Below are 16,113 nucleotides of genomic sequence, written 5' to 3' on the forward strand. Positions count from 1 at the left end.
GGCCAGCTCCAAACTGTTCCCACAAAGTTGGGAGCATGAAATTGTCCAAAATGTCTTGGTGTGCTGAAGCATTCAGAGTTCCTTTCACTGGAACTAAGGGGCCAAGCCCAGCTCCTGAAAAACAACCCCACACCTTAATCCGCCCTCCACCAAACTTTACACTTGGCACAATGCAGTCCGACAAGTATCGTTCTCCTGGCAACCACCAAACCCAGACTGGTCCATCAGATTGCCAGATGGAGAAGCACGATTCATCACTCCAGAGAACGCATCTCCACTGCTCTAGAGTCCAGCGGCGGCGTGCTTTACACCACTGCATCCGACGCTTTGCATTGCACTTGGTGAAGTATGGCTTGGATGCAGCTGCTCGGACATGGAAACCCATTCCATGAAGCTCTCTGCTGAAGCACTGTTCTTGAGCTAATCTGAAGGCCCCATTTAGTTTGAAGGTTTGTGGCGATTGACTCTGCAGACCTCTTGGCACTATGCGCCTCAGCATCCGCTGACCCCGCTCTGTCAGTTTTCGTGGCCGACCACTTGGTGGCTGAGTTGCTGTCGTTCCCACACGCTTCCACTTTCTTCTAATACAGCTGACAGTTGACTGTGGAATATTTAGGAGCGAGGAAATGTCACGACTGGATTTGTTGCACAGGTGGCATCCTATCACAGTTCCACGGTAGAATTCACTAAGCTCCTGAGAGCGACCCATTTTTTTCCACAAATGTTTGTCAAAGCAGTCTGCATGCCTCGGTGCTTGATTTTATACACCTGTGGCCATGGAAGTGATTGGAACACCTGCTTCTGATTACTTGAGTGAGCAAATACTTTTGGCAATATAGTGTATCCTATATTGTATAACTACACAGACATTTACAACATGGAGAATTGCATTACACCGCAAAATACACCTTTTATCTTAAAATGTTGGTGAACGGGTTGCATTAAAATTCTGCTGTGTTATACAAATACAACCTGTGCTACCAACACCTAATGTTATCTTGATTAAATACTGCATGTCGTGTGAACACTTGTGGTAGTTTGGGTGCTGTCAGTTTGTTAATTTACTGAGCTGTGGAGGTTGTGGTTTGAGCTAGCAAATCTACTTCAGCTTAATTAAAATGGTCTGCAATGTTGAGGTCTGTCTTGTTTGTTTAATTTAAAATCATAAATTTGCTCCTTTGATGGTTGAGCTTAGAGTTTTAACTGTTCAAACTGAGAAAATCAGAGTCACTTCAAAGACATCATGTTAATCTGCTCCAAGTGACTTACGTTATAAAATAAACAAAACAATGAAAACCCTGTTGACCATTATGAAGGTTTATATTGAATTTATTCCCTACCCTATTCTTAATATAAAGGGGTTGGGGATACGTTTTTAAATAAACTTTCATCATGGTGATTGTTTTCATCATTATTAAAAGAAAGAACTATTACTTAATTTACCACATGTATAAAAGAAACAGACATCCTGTCTTTTTCTTCAGACTATATAAAAAAATGCATTGGTGTGTTTTTACTTCCAAAGAGTACACACTGGAAAGTTTTGTCTTTAGAGGCTAATTTCAATAAGTTCAGTTGACTTTAGTGATTAATTTATTGAACTCAACATTTCAAGTCAAAAGACCTTAGGTCAGAACAGCTTATGCTGAGAAGTTCTAAAGTGGTCTGGAAATTGAAATCAATTAATTTTAAATTGAATAAACTTAAAACTAGAATACTTTTATATTTCTGTTAACGAAAACAGATTATTTGATTCTGCTAAATATCTGTATATTTTACTGTGTACTTGAAATAGTTAACTTAATGGATGGATAACGCTGCTGTGTCGTTCTGTAGCTCCTTTCCTCTGTGTTTCACTGCCTTATTTCCAGTGCAGCTGGGGGAATAACCTCTTGTCTATTTATGAAAGATCTGAAATCAGCTTTCAGCGTCTTCAGCTTTTCTGGCACAAAACATTGCTGCAATCTGGCTGAACCGTGTAAAAACTAACGTAATGTGGAAGTGTTTTGCAAGACACTCGGCATTTCAAACACAAAGCTGTCTCTCTTACATCTATTTTCCTCTCTCCAAGTTGGAATCTTGTCCAAAGATATGAAGTCTTGACGACGATACTCCTTGCGCCTTTCCTCTCGATCTATACGGAGCAGCCTCTCTGTGGAGGAAACAAACAACGTGTTTTACAGAAAAATAAAGCCAGTTCTACTTAAGAATAAAAGATAAAAGAAAGAGGAAAATGAACAGAGCACTGGCACAAGTGTAACATTTATTTTCAGGAAAAATATTTCCATTAAAGCCCCGTTAACTAAATAGTCTGTTTTCTTCTTCTGTTATTTTAAAACCAAAGTGTGTCCTCCCTTTACTTTAACCGACTTCCACCCATATCAGAGGGTCAGTTGCTGGTCTTGTCCTGATTAAGTTTCAGTTTAGAATGAGACCCCGCCTTTTCATCAACGGCTATGTCCCGCTGCTCATTTCTCCTAATCCATCCCTCTCCTGGCTTTTTACAATTACTCTATGAAAATGTGATCCTTAATAATGTGATTCTGAATACTGTGATCCTGCTTCGTGCAATATAATCCTCTTTTGGCTGGATAGGTCAAAGTGTAGGATCTGCAATGAAGAACTACCCCTGGAGCTGGTAGGGATTCAGTATGGGTACCTCCCTCAGGTTACCCCTCTTATTCAGCAGTTCTCAGCATTATGGCAAGGACACACAAAACAGTGCAGATGCTGGTTTCAATCAGGAACCTCATCACCAGTTGATTAGCTCTTCACTTTTTTAGCTGTGGTTGGTAAATCTTCAAACTGGCTGTCGTGGAAACTGCATGGCTCTCTGCTGAACTTGTCCTTCCTTGTTATAGCTTTATTTGAAATCACTGATACTGCACTTTGAGACTGAGGGATAGACTGATGAACCAAGCCGATATTATGCTTTTTTTCCCCCTGATTATTGGTATCACTGAATTATTGACAAATTACTGATAGATTAAATGTTCTCCTTCAAGACTGATGTAGCCACCTCTCTGTGTGTAGTCACTCTGGCTTCGGAAATGTCTCTCAAGCAGAGACTAGAAAATCTGTACAAGAAAAACAAACTGCAGCCAAATTAGTTACTCTCACAATGGCTGAGGCTATGCTAACAGCTAGCAGCTAAGTTAAAAAGCAGCCATAAATTACACTGTGTTGAAAACAATAATTTATAATGCTTTAAGATATAAACCTTAGCGGGCAATCAAAGTGATAGAACAGTGTAAGACTAGGAAAATAGAGATGAACAGCAGACATCAGTGCAGAAGATGAACTGATCAATCTCAGTCGATCACACATAAGCAGAGGAGAGTGTCCTAATTTAGTCACTACAATCTCTATTTTTCATATTCAGTCATAGTCACCCTTATTAATGAAGAAGCGTAGTTATGAATCACAGGTTGCCTGCTATCCTGTGCTGTTAAAACTTTACATTTAATGTATATCAGCTCCAAATAAGCCTTTCTTGATATCCAATAATCAGTTCTTTATCAGTCCCAAAAACCCATATCAATCGATCCCTACTTTGTACACTACATGGAGGACTGACTTTGTTGACACTATCTACATTTAAGCTCCTCTGCTAGTTACATAATCTGTGTTTCCAAAGTTTAACTTCTTTTTATCATTAGTTTGTTTGGTCTTAAAACTCCAACAAAGTTGTCTGACATCACACAGCTGACGCTTAACCTCTGTATTATCCTGTCGCTCTTTAGTGTTCACAGCATTGTGTCCTCATGTTCATCTCCACAGACTGCAAAAGAGCCTCAACTTTCTACTGTTTTTTTTCCACTTCAGACAGCACTGGGCTGTTCTGCAAAAGAAGCTTCATCCTAATTATGTGCTTCACTGTGAAATCAGCGCCAGAAAATACCCCAGTGCCCAAAGTGCAGTGTGGACTTCAAACACATTCCCTCTGAAAAACTGTTTAAATAAAGTGGATGTGATATGACACAGAACAGCAACAACACCCTACATCGCAAGAACTCTGTACTATTTTATAACTATGAGTTATGAAAGTTTCCTCTTACACAAATGAAAGCCTAAAATATTGGAGCAGTGAGGCCTGACTTTATTTTGGTAAGAAATAGAAGGTTCTTGGTGACCCAGTAGTGGAGCGGTGCCGGTACATTAACACCAGGGCACAAATTCCCTCAGCAGAGTCCCTGGTTTGATTCCCTACTAACTGGACCATTTCTCATCCCCCTAAAACCCCATGTTTTCACTCTCTCTCTCCACTTTCAATTAAAGGCATAAACTCCCCAAATATATCTTGCAAAAAAAAGAAGTATAAGGTTCCTTAGGTCATATTTTGGCAACATCTCACTGTAAGTCTGGCTTGCATTAATAGGTATTACTGCAGGGTGGGATATCCATCGTATCCCTTATGTATTTTCTCTCCCTCTTGCCCATTTCTGTTCCTCCCAAATGCTATTATTCTACATGGATGAATAAACAGACAGCTCTGAGGTTGAACACAGCAAAGCTCTCTGGACCAGCGGGTTTTATTAGTCTGCTGAGCTTTTAGGAGCTGAAGAATCACAAACCTTAGCGGAGCTGCCACAAGAACACAATTAGCTCTCAATATATTGTGTGAACCCACCCACAGGTTTCATATTAATTTCACATACTTGATGAGCCCCAGAAGGGAGGACTGGCCACTCTGCTGCAGACAAACTTGAACAAAATTCTAGTGATAAACTGAAAGAATATGCATCTCATGTTACGTTGTTTATTTAATGACTAATATCCCTGTTTCCTTAAGTAGTTGAGAAAGTTTCCCAACTTCACAAAAGTCTGCATCCTCGAAAGATTCTGCATGTTTTCACCCATTGTATGAATTAGGCACATTCTTCCAAAGAAACCACAGTTGTCAACATGACTTACCCTAATGCATCTTTTCTGTTAGTACATATTACATTTTCATGCTGCCTACAGACTAGCCTTGGGCCAAACCACCACTTAAAAAAACATCCACTTTAAATTCCCTAAGTTTCAGAGTTTCTTCCCATTTTGACTTACCTTGATCCACTCTTAAAGCAATTTGGGCATGAGGATACGTTCAGAATATGAAACCTGACTTACTTTGATGTTCATTCTGCGCTGCTACCTGCTCGAACTGGGAATGACTGGCTTTGACTAATTATTACCTTTGCTGGGAGAATTTGAATAACCATTATTAAATAGTTTGCATACTTAAAAAAAAGACCTGAGTCACAAGGCTCCACGAGAGGATACCGACTCATTTGCCCATTAAAATTATTAACCACCAATATATGGACACTGGCTGCAAACAATCCTAGTTGCATTTGTCAAATGTAGTAAACACAAGGAAAATGTGGCAAATTGTCTCAAATTCATATAATGTGATTATTGAATCACATATACACGCCTGCTCCTGTTACAAAGTATTGTATGTACACATAGATAAGCTCACAGGTGTAAGTAATGTTTGCTGGTTTACTGTACATGCTCATTTAGTATTAGTATTAGTATTAGCATAAATAGAAGAAATGGGACGCAGCCATCACTCATTAGCGTGATTAATTACACCTGTGCTGTAACTGCTATGTTAACTGAAAAGCAGGAAAAAGCTCTATTGTAAGAAGAAGTGAATAAATTAATAATAACCAAACTATTGACGGGGTTAACATGTCTTTCTTTTCCCTAATTTAGAAGGCAGCAGCTCTGTCTTTTCTGTCTCTAAAACTGAGAGCACTTTAAGTCAAAATGTAACTGTAACTGTGTATTCTAACCATAGAAACTGTTGAGTTAGCCTCCAACACACGACGATAAATCACGCTTTACATTAGCCGCACGGGTCCTTTGTTTATATGACTATTGTTTGGGCTACAGGAGCTTTTAGTTGAAGGGAACAGCTGAGTTGGTGCAGCACACAGGTGGAAGACAGGCTGTTTTACTTAGTGCTACTCCGGCAGGTAAATAAGGACGAGGGCAAAACGAGTGAGCGCCCAACATGTTAGCTAATAAGCAGGCAAGACGCACTGTGTGAACAGTGCTGCTGCGAATGTCAAACATACATTACGGCTGCCAAAACAGAGGCGCAACATCATTGTAACATCTGTGCAGTCACGGTGCGAGGGTTAGCGAATAGCTTGGATGGTAAGTAGTAGTGCAGAAAGACGGAGAGGAGCAGAAAGAGTGTCTGTCAATCTCGTGGCATGCTCAGAATTCATGCTGTCTGCCACGGAGATGATGATAGCCTGATTCCCCCCAAAAAAATAAGCCTTACCTTTCTCAGTCTTCCAGTCCTTTTTCTTTTTGCTCATGCTGCCGGAATGATTTGACTTCGAATGGTTGTTTTTTGACTGTGGCAACCCCAGGCTCACAGTGAATAGAGTCCCGGGAAAAAGCTGAAATCTAAAGTGAAACAGCCTCTGGACGGTTGTCTCACCTGTGAAGCTGTCAAATTTCTATGGACCTCAGTCGGCTCAACCTACCGTGATTGCGCCGTAGATTATGTGTACGGATCCCGCGCAGGTGACTGGCTGGCGGGAACAAGGAAGTGGGTGTGCGATTGGTCGGATTGATGAGTCAATCAGATAAGGCTCGTTCAGTGAGGAGGCAGGGTTGGTTGTTAGCGGCGGCTCTTTCTGCTGCCGTGTGGGGTGGTGGGCTCCTCACACCGGGCCACTCTCAGAGGCTGCAGCCTGCACACAGTGGAATCACTTCCAGCCCTTGTGAGTTAAAAAGCTAAATACTTGGGACTATTTTTCTCTGCTTGTTGCACAATGTTTGGATCCCTTTGCAGAGATAAGTGTTGAAATCAGTGTATACAATTATATAACCTGTTTGTACTATACACTGTAAATAATAACAATAATAATAATAATGTTGTTTTTTCTATTGTTTTATGATTTCTAATTGCATTTTATTGTGTTTTACAAATGCATGGGAATATCAATAAAATTACAACAAAATAGACTACATGTTTAATGCAAAATAATATTTAAAACCTGTAACTGTGAATAACTATAGCAAACAAATTTTTTGTTTTAATTGAAAATTTTCTCATAAAAAACTTCAAAAACACGGTCTATCTAGCCCTACATATTTGTTGTATTAGTTTCTTTTTTACTTAAAAACAACAACAAAAACAATAATAGTAATAATGAGATGTTACAATTGTTGTTGTTGTTGTTGTTGTTGTTGTTGTTGTAGGTAGTTCATTGCATTTTTACACCTGTCAACATTCTTCAATAAATAGTAGAAAATCTAAAAAAAATTCTAGAAAATATGTCTTAGTTATGGAAAATTACCTTTGGATTCATTCCATTGTATTTTCCCCTTTCTTTCTTTTGTTTGTTTTCTTTTTACAGTGTAAGCTGGTAATATAAAGCACCTCTTTATAACTTACTGATATAAGTGCCATCATTGTAATTATCCCTTTATTCAAAGCCTTCATATTTAAAACAGCTGCAAGCTAAGATGATACACATTCCAGGTCAAATTATGTTCCCATTCGAGTACAATCTGTGGAACTGTCACATTTAAAGAACATTGTGAGCATTTTTCATCACTTTATTACTTTGCAACTGCTTTGCTTTGTTACACTTGCTTTTTAACTGACTTTTATATGTCCGTTTTTTCAAATTCCTCATACGTGAAAACCTACTTTAAAACAGATTTTTACTCTGCCACAGAGATGCACTTAATCTTTTGTGAAGATGTAGTTGGATCCATACATAATACCATATATTTTAGACTGGTAAGTGGTGCCCCAATTTTGTGTTTTTCTCCACATCAAAATATCCAATATGAATTGAGGCACAAAAAAAGGCACAAACTGGCGCTTACTGATTCGCAAAAATGGAAGAAATGAAGTGCTTGATGCTCAAAAATTTTCTAGTGCAGGACTCTGAGACACTTCTAAAGTTCAATTGAAAGCTATGACTGTGGCAGCGCCTGTTTTTTTTTTAACCCTTTTATAACTGATCATAAAAATAACTAATCATAAAATCTCCCTTCTATAAAAAAAAAAAAAAACTTGATATACTTGATGAGACCATGGTCATGGATCTTAACAACACAGGGAAAGTTGTGATAATAACTTGGTTGTTTGATATGTTAACTATTTACAAAAATGGATAGAGATGCATGGTAACCTGCCTTTGCACATAGCAGAAGACAGTATCTCACAGGAAAGACCAGATCAGACCAGTAAGTCCGGCTGTCATATGTGCGAGGCTGGTTCCAGAGACCACCGTCTGTCATCTGTTGTGTTAGCCCGCTCTGGTCCAGACCCATCTGTTCTTGAAACCGCTGACATTATCTGGGAGTGGAAAATTTCTTTTATCCAAGCTGTACACTGAACCCTATCCAGGTTTTTGAAATTGAAATCTAGTTTACTGAGAAAAAGATAAAAGCCACTTCTTTTGACAGAAAATATTTGAGTTTCTATTAACATTAAACTGTGTATTTAGTTGGAAGCCATGCTCTTGGTTAATATAAATTCTATCTTAAACTTACATTACAATGTGTTCACTAATTGCAGTCAAATTAAAGATCTTTGTCACACTGAGCTGCTGTGCTGTGCAGGAAATTAAAGTAATCAGACAAGTAATCAGCTTTTTCATCTGGCATAGAAATTTATCATTTGTCACTATAATATCTTAATTCATCTCCACAATATCTACCTATTACGAATTTACAAAATAGTGGAACATTGTCTCAGTGTCTGGGACATTTGTGGAACTTTTCTAGACAAAACTCATCACACAACATGCAAGTAGGAAACTAAAGTATCTTCCTTTGCCCTATATTTAGACAAAGATGAGATCTGAATTAAGTGGCAGCTGTTGTTTTTTATTTGTACTGTTCATGCCAAAACACTAGATGTCGCTCTTACTACATTTTAAAGCAGCTGTGTAAAATGAGCACCATTCCAGACTTGAAGCTGAAGACTAATATTGTCTGTCTTTCATCAGAAGGCCTCAATTTTGCTGAAAAAAAATCCAAAATATGTAATTCGGACCTCTAACCTTTTATTTTGACCCTTCGGTATACCATCATATGTTTTCTATTAGGATTTAAAAGACTTTTTTTCACACATCTGCACTTTTAAACTATATAGAAATATGCACTTACAGCCAGCTCATGCCGTCTGATCAGAATTCTTCTCGCTCTCTCATTTCCCTGTTAGTATTGTTGCACTTGGCATGGTGGAGCAGTTCATCCGGTTTTCATATTTAATGATGCTTAGAGTTTTGTGACATCGTGTCACTCCAAGCACTGTTTTGATCTCACATCTCCAGTTTCGATTACTATCACAGTCATTTTTCTATTGGCTTCATCCCCAATTACAATCACCTAACTATAACACTGTGTCAACTGAACATTTAATAGTTTTTCCCTGTTTCAGCTGAGTGTGATTTAGAATAATTTCATGCAGTATTGGTTGCATACTGTGTGTAATTCTTGTGGTTCGGCCATTTTTCGACATGCGTGATGTAGACAACATGATCTCTGGTGAGCAGCAAAAACAATAAAACTTGGCTGGCTGGCCTCTTGATTATGCAGGGCAATCTGTATATTCCAAACAGAGGAGGATCTATTTGTGTAAGTTTGCGTAGGCTATTGTTATTGTCATGGTTACGGCAAAAGGAGATTAAGCGGATGGCTGTAGCTACAAGTCTCTGCATCGTCTAATCTGTTGTTGGCTCAACATGTATGTCTTTCACATCCTGCTCATGATAAAAGCAGCGTAATGCAATTATCTAGAGAAATGTACAAATTAAGGTAAGCCCAGAGGCTATGGGAAATGTAATTATGCAATTGTTATTTATATGTGTTCTTATGTTAATAAATGTGTGCCCTTTGATGGACTTTTAGTGACACTGATTTGTTTTCTCTCAAGGTATTGTATCACCATGTCTGTTCTCAGTGAGTGGCTAATAATAAAATCTCATTGTTTTGTACAATAATTGGTACTTTTACAGTTATAACTGCATCTAACCAAGTAGACAAATACTTCATGTCTGGAAAAAAAAAAAAAAACCCTGGACTTAAGCCATCAATATGCAACCAGCCCCTGAGGCTTTTTGAAGACATCTTAATTCATTTAATGTTTACATAATTTTTCATGTCTTGCCAAAGACAATAAAAGGATTACAAGACAAGTCTCTTACTGAAAGCCTCAGAAAAGGTTTCACAGTGTTTGTTCAGAGTGTGCATGCACGTAAATGTAGTCATATCACTCTTCTTCACATAAATCTGTGAGCGTATTCTCTGAAATGCTTCTAATGTACCGTCATTAGAGATAAAAATGGCTCTGTTCTTTGATCCTAGCGTGCTGCCTTTGCCTACCCTGAACATGAAAACGTTACATAGAGTTGTGGTTTGTGGGTTGCTTTTTTCAAACCTTTTCAATCAAACATTTGTCTGCCCATATTATCCATTGTGTCCTGTCACATATTATGCTCATCTGTTCTACAGATGGGGCCCAGCGCGTCGCTATTCCATCAAAAAGAACCAAAAACTTTCATGAAGTCACTATGGAGAGCCTAGATTATTTCTGCATGGACTTAATCTGACACAGAGCTGCAGTCATTAGGCTTGTTTACTTTGTACTTTGCAGAACTTTTAAAGGTAAAACAGAAAAAAATGAGTTTTATTTAATAATCATTCATTTTACATTTATTAACTAACTTGGGTGTCTTTTGCAAAAAATACCAAATAAGTTTTAGGGGTGATCCTAATGTGTTCTGACTCATCTGGAAAGGAACCAAAGAAAAGATTTTCATATTACACGTAATGTTGGACCAACAAAACTCCAGGAACCTTATAAAATTAAACAGCTGATGGACACTACACTCAGTGTGATGGGTAAATATTAAGAAATACTTGCACGAAAGTGTGTTTGAGACATTTGTTATAACTTTTTGCAGCATGTTATTGGCACTGTCATTTATTTTTTCATCATTTTCTGTTTATTGTCCTGTCCCAGTAACCAGAAAAGAACACACAATGTTGAAATGCTGACAACCAATGTTAACTCATACCTGCTGCTAAATGAAGAACACTCATTTCATACCATTTCTGAAGATTCATTTATAAAACAGCTCTACTGTGTGCAGCAGTACATCAGCTTTTGGTCGTATAAGCTTCTGTCCTGCATTCAGAATTGAGATTTTGAATTTCCTTCAGTATTTCCAGTTACTTTGGCAACAGTTTAATGTGTCCTACTGTATGTCTTATTTATGTCTTTGGCACCTGTTTTATTCATGATTAGCAATTCAACCATAAGAGCAATTTGTCATGACAGGCTCTGTGATATGCTCATGTGGATATAGTGGTTAACTGAGTGGTACTTTATTTAGTCTCCATCCTCAAAATGGGTTTGAGGTTGGATTAAAAAAGCATCGCACTGTGAGTATTCTTTTCCTGCAAGATTCTTGTGGGTTGTAGCTTTGGCAAAATGTGTTGCAACAACTCCCTCTGTTTATTTTACTTTATTTAATAAAGGCCTCATCCAGCATGTCTCTTCACACCAGAGCGTGCTTGCTCTCTGCCTGCTCAAAGCAGCAGGAATTCTTTCTTGATCGCTGGCTGAACTCAAGTTGAATAGATTTAGTGTGGATAGATGTTCAGATGTTCAAAGCATATACATAAAATTGTTCCAAACTCTTCTGACTTCTATGTATCAGTGCAGGATTACTCATCGAAATAAGCATCTAGCGTGCCCTGTCAGACGTCAGCAGAATATTTAAGAAGAGATGGAATTTCAGGGCAAAAATTCAATCACAGAATCTGTCTTTCTCTCTTTCAACACTGCAGAAGCCTTGCTTTTTAATGTTTCCGACCACCTATCCATGTCAAACTGCATTATTATACAATATAATGTGATATATTGCACAGCAGCACAATGCAGCATAATAACCTTTGATTCAGCAGCGACGGATAATATTTTTCCAAGGAATTCATTCCAGTTAAAGTGCTAAGGTATCAGTTTTTCCAGGTTATGATGGGACAATTTTACAGCTACATCGCAGCTCTCTTCGGCTCAGAAATAACCTGTACAAGTGTGAACTTGTGTCAAGATGAAGAAGTGGCGAAGGCGTCAAATGAATCACGTCTGCAGCCTGTGTGGTCATAACAGAAAGCACATCTAGTGAAACTGAATAAAGTGGCAGTTTCCCTCTGCACAGCATTAACTACAGCTAGGAGAAGTTTCCACAGAGATATGAAGGCATGCGATACTAAAGCCACCCCCTAAAGGCTGCTTGGCTCCTCTTCGGCACTCTGCACCCTGGCCCCAGCCCTCCTTCCATTAATTGGTCAACAGCACTCTTTCATCTCTGTTGACTCGATCCAAAGCAAACAACATTACACTGCACATTATGATTAAAGAACGTTCTTCTATTAGTCCGTCCATAAGACCTCTGCTTGGGCCATAAACATAAAAGTGATGAAGGTCTTGTGTTACATTTTGATGATCACAGGTTATGAGTTTAATTTATTTTATAGCAGTTTGTTGCATTTAGTCGGAATATTTCTCAATGTAGCTCAGCATAGATCAGCCATAACTCAGTTTTTAAAATAATTAAAATGGATTTTTTATTGCAGTCTCCAAGGTAAGAAATATGATCAAATAAAAGTGTAGTACTGAAAGTCAGTGAAAGATATTCATATTTTTCAGACGGCATTTTTCATATCTTAGAAAAACTTAATGAGGAAGTTGCTTTGGACAGAGACAAATGCAGCATCCGTGACTACAATTAGCTCTTAAACTTTACAAGCCAGTCATTGCCATGCAGTTAGAACTCTCCGGACCTTTCCCTCTTTCAGCTTCCCTTGCATGACACATGATATTTTATCATTACAATCTAATAAAATGAAGCAAACTGCAACATAAAGTCTTCAATATTGTTGGACATATCCAAAGATTATTGGATATGCTATTTTTCAGACGGTATTTTTCATATCTTAGAAAAACTTAATGAGGAAGCAATAATCTTTGGATATGTCCAACAATATTGAAGACTTTATGTTGCAGTTTGCTTCATTTTATTAGATTGTAATGATAAAAAATCATGTGTCACGCAAGGAAAGCTGAAGAGGGAAAGGTCCGGAGAGTTCTAACTGCATGGCGATGACTGGCTTGTAAAGTTTAAGAGCTAATTGTAGTCACGGATGCTGCATTTGTCTCTGTCCAAAGCAACACTGAGTCATTCTTCACAATGAGGCAAGAAATGAATGTTTTTTTTTTTTTCTGCAGGGTCTGATTATCAGCTGGCTGACAGGCTCAGCTCACATTTTTGAAAATGGCCATATCTTGGGAATAGCACATCCCAGTCTTTTCTCTACCTCCCCAGTATTCTTGAGAAAGATTACTGTGGACTTGATTTGCAGCTGTGAGGGAATAAACTTGTATATAAAATATCTCTTGGCCTCGGAATAAAAGTTTTCAGCAGTTTAGTGTGTCACAAAACTTGCAGTTTATCCATGAAGCAAAATACAAAGTAAGAAAAACATTGTCCTCATGTCAGAAGCAGCAAGCTTGCCAGCAATGAAGGGTAAGAAACACAATAGAAGTGAGACACAGTATGGCCAAGTCCAGTACAGCCCAACATCACAAATCATTAACTTGCCTCAAGGGCCTTAGGATCTGTACGAAAAACAAGAATCTATGGCTCTTGATTCAGATGGGGAAAAACTCAAAACATGAGAAAAACTTTTTGTGGGGAAAAATGTAAGAAACTTCAGGAAGAGCAACTGAGGAGAGATTACTTTTCTAGGATGGACATGCAATAGATGTTGTGTGTATAGAAAAGTAACAGAACAACAGAGCAGATTTAAAACACAGGCAAATTAAATGACAAACTTATAGATAATAGCTTTTGGAAGAATATAATCTGCACGGACGTCAAACAAAGTCCAAGTGTCACCAAACACATAGGACCTGATCTCTTCACCACCACGAAGACCTGGAAAGAGGACAGAATACGCAGACACACATTCTAAAGACTTACAGGAAAAGGGAAAGCAGACAGAAAGAAAGAGGAAAGTCAGTCCCCAAGAGAATGAAGATTCAGTTCATCCAGACTGAGGCACCAACAAGAGGCAGAGAGCAGGCTGATGGTCCAACACAAAGAAACCTGAGTGGAAAGAAAAGAGAGAGAGGATGCCAGCCAACAGCTTGAACCAGGAGTGATGCAGTCTTGGTGTGCATCTACGACTGTGAACGTCCTTATGAGAGAGCTTTTCTTTTTGCTAAAAAATTGTCAATGTTTTTTGGTGCTGCCACATCAGAATCCAAGACAAACAGCTTGTTCTGTTGTAATCATTTTTCAGCAATAATCAAAGTCATAAAGTGGGAAATCAGTTGTAAAAATATTATGGGGACATGAGCCTCGGTTTCCTTATTGTCTACAGTCAATGGTCTGCGGACATGATATAGGTGTAATTATTAATATTAATGATCATTGTACTCAATCTGAGGATATTATGTATGTTGGCTCACTGGAAGTGCCACAGGAACAAATAAATGCTGAGCTTTCATTGAGAAAATGAGGTATACCAACTCAATTCATGTTATAACAAGACAGCCAGCCAACTGTGAAAATGTAAGTTGTGCAAATGTTATCACAGTCCTTCAGTCATGAGAAAGTAAATATGTTAAACTAATATCTATCACAGAATTTCCACACAAATCAGTGCAGCTTGTCTCAATTGACAAATCAAACTCACAAAGTAATGTAGTATTATGACTGACAAGCATAATAATACCGTAAGCTGTATTTACCAAAGTTTCTCCTTAAATGTAGTTCATTATATTTGCAATTTAAATTCTAAAAACACAGGCCTTTCTTTTTGCTAAACTCCAACTGCTTGGAAGGTGAGATACATGCTTTCTGAATGTTGTCTATTATAGTGATGTCAGTACAGGTACCTAAATAATAGAAAGTGAAAACTGTTCATAACATACTCTGCAAATAATCCAGGGAAACATTTTGTCCTGAGTTAATAAAATAAATGAAAAACAAATATATGCATTTCTTAAAGGGGAATTTCATTTTTTTCAACCTGGGGTTTGTTTTCATATGTCATTTCATACATGTGAGTGATGGAGAAATGAATTTCCGACATAGCTCCAGTATTTAGCCATAAAGCACCATAAACACATACTGTATCCATTCACCTCCAACAAAATATGGAGTTTTTAAATAATAATTAGACTACTGTGCCCACATTTTTCTCTTCCTTTGCAGTTCCTTGTAGAGCCGTACTGTTTCCTTATTAAGATTGAAATTGACAACTGTATCCCTGTTCATTAAGCAGCAAGATGACTGTGTTCTTATTATCTAACAATTCTCTTTTCTTAGGCATTCACAAGTAATAATAATTCAGTTTGGATTGTCTATTATCTATTATTACATACAATGCACACACACACACACACACACACACACACACACACACACACACACACACACACACACACACACACACACACACACACACACACAGTGTATTCCTATCCTTGTGGGGACAACGTTTTTTGCACTTTTACTTTTTTCAGTAACAACAACATGGCCAAGAAAACACTGTTTTCACACACACACAAAAGAAAATGAAGAAAAGGTGGTGACTCAGAATATGTTTTGGCTATCAAGTCTGCATGAAAAAATCCTGAAATTTTCATAGCTTTATTAATTAAATATTAATTCATTACATAAAGCATTTAATTGATTAATTTAATTCGAGCTCAACAGTCAATTAACTGGCTTTGGCTATAGTGTAAAATCATGACAGAGGCTGTTTATCAAAATCTCATCTGAAATAATACAAAGGTAAAATTATTTTTAAATTTGTTTTTGTCTATGCATTTATGATGACACATTTTAATCTCGTCTTCATTTTTTAGATTTATAAAGTTTTGCATTTACCCCATCCTCTTTCTTTCTTTCTTTCTTTCTTTCTTTCTTTCTTTCTTTCTTTCTTTCTTTCTTTCTTTCTTACAGCATCAGTAACCGTACTCTTCTCTTTTTTCTCCAATATTATTTCGGGCTTTTTCGTCCACGTGCATCAATGTTTGCACTGCACGCGCTTCCTTAGCAACGTGTA

General features: G+C 37.9%; 1 protein-coding gene across 2 annotated transcripts in view; it reads right to left on the reverse strand.

The window, feature by feature from the left end:
• macrod2 (mono-ADP ribosylhydrolase 2) overlaps positions 1-6,498 on the reverse strand; it is a 415,173-nt gene extending 408,675 nt beyond the window's left edge. For both annotated transcript variants that reach the window (XM_022198433.2, XM_022198432.2), the window contains exons 1-2: positions 6,281-6,498; positions 2,051-2,152 (exon numbers count right to left, since the gene is read on the reverse strand). In XM_022198433.2, coding sequence (XP_022054125.1) covers positions 2,051-2,152; positions 6,281-6,317 — 139 coding nt within the window. In that variant the 5' untranslated portion in view covers positions 6,318-6,498. The remainder of the gene's footprint in view (positions 1-2,050; positions 2,153-6,280) is intronic.
• Positions 6,499-16,113: the final 9,615 nt, after the last annotated feature.

Source organism: Acanthochromis polyacanthus, chromosome 15 (genome assembly GCF_021347895.1).
Source record: "Acanthochromis polyacanthus isolate Apoly-LR-REF ecotype Palm Island chromosome 15, KAUST_Apoly_ChrSc, whole genome shotgun sequence".
In the NCBI taxonomy this organism is placed as follows: Eukaryota; Metazoa; Chordata; class Actinopteri; family Pomacentridae; genus Acanthochromis; species Acanthochromis polyacanthus.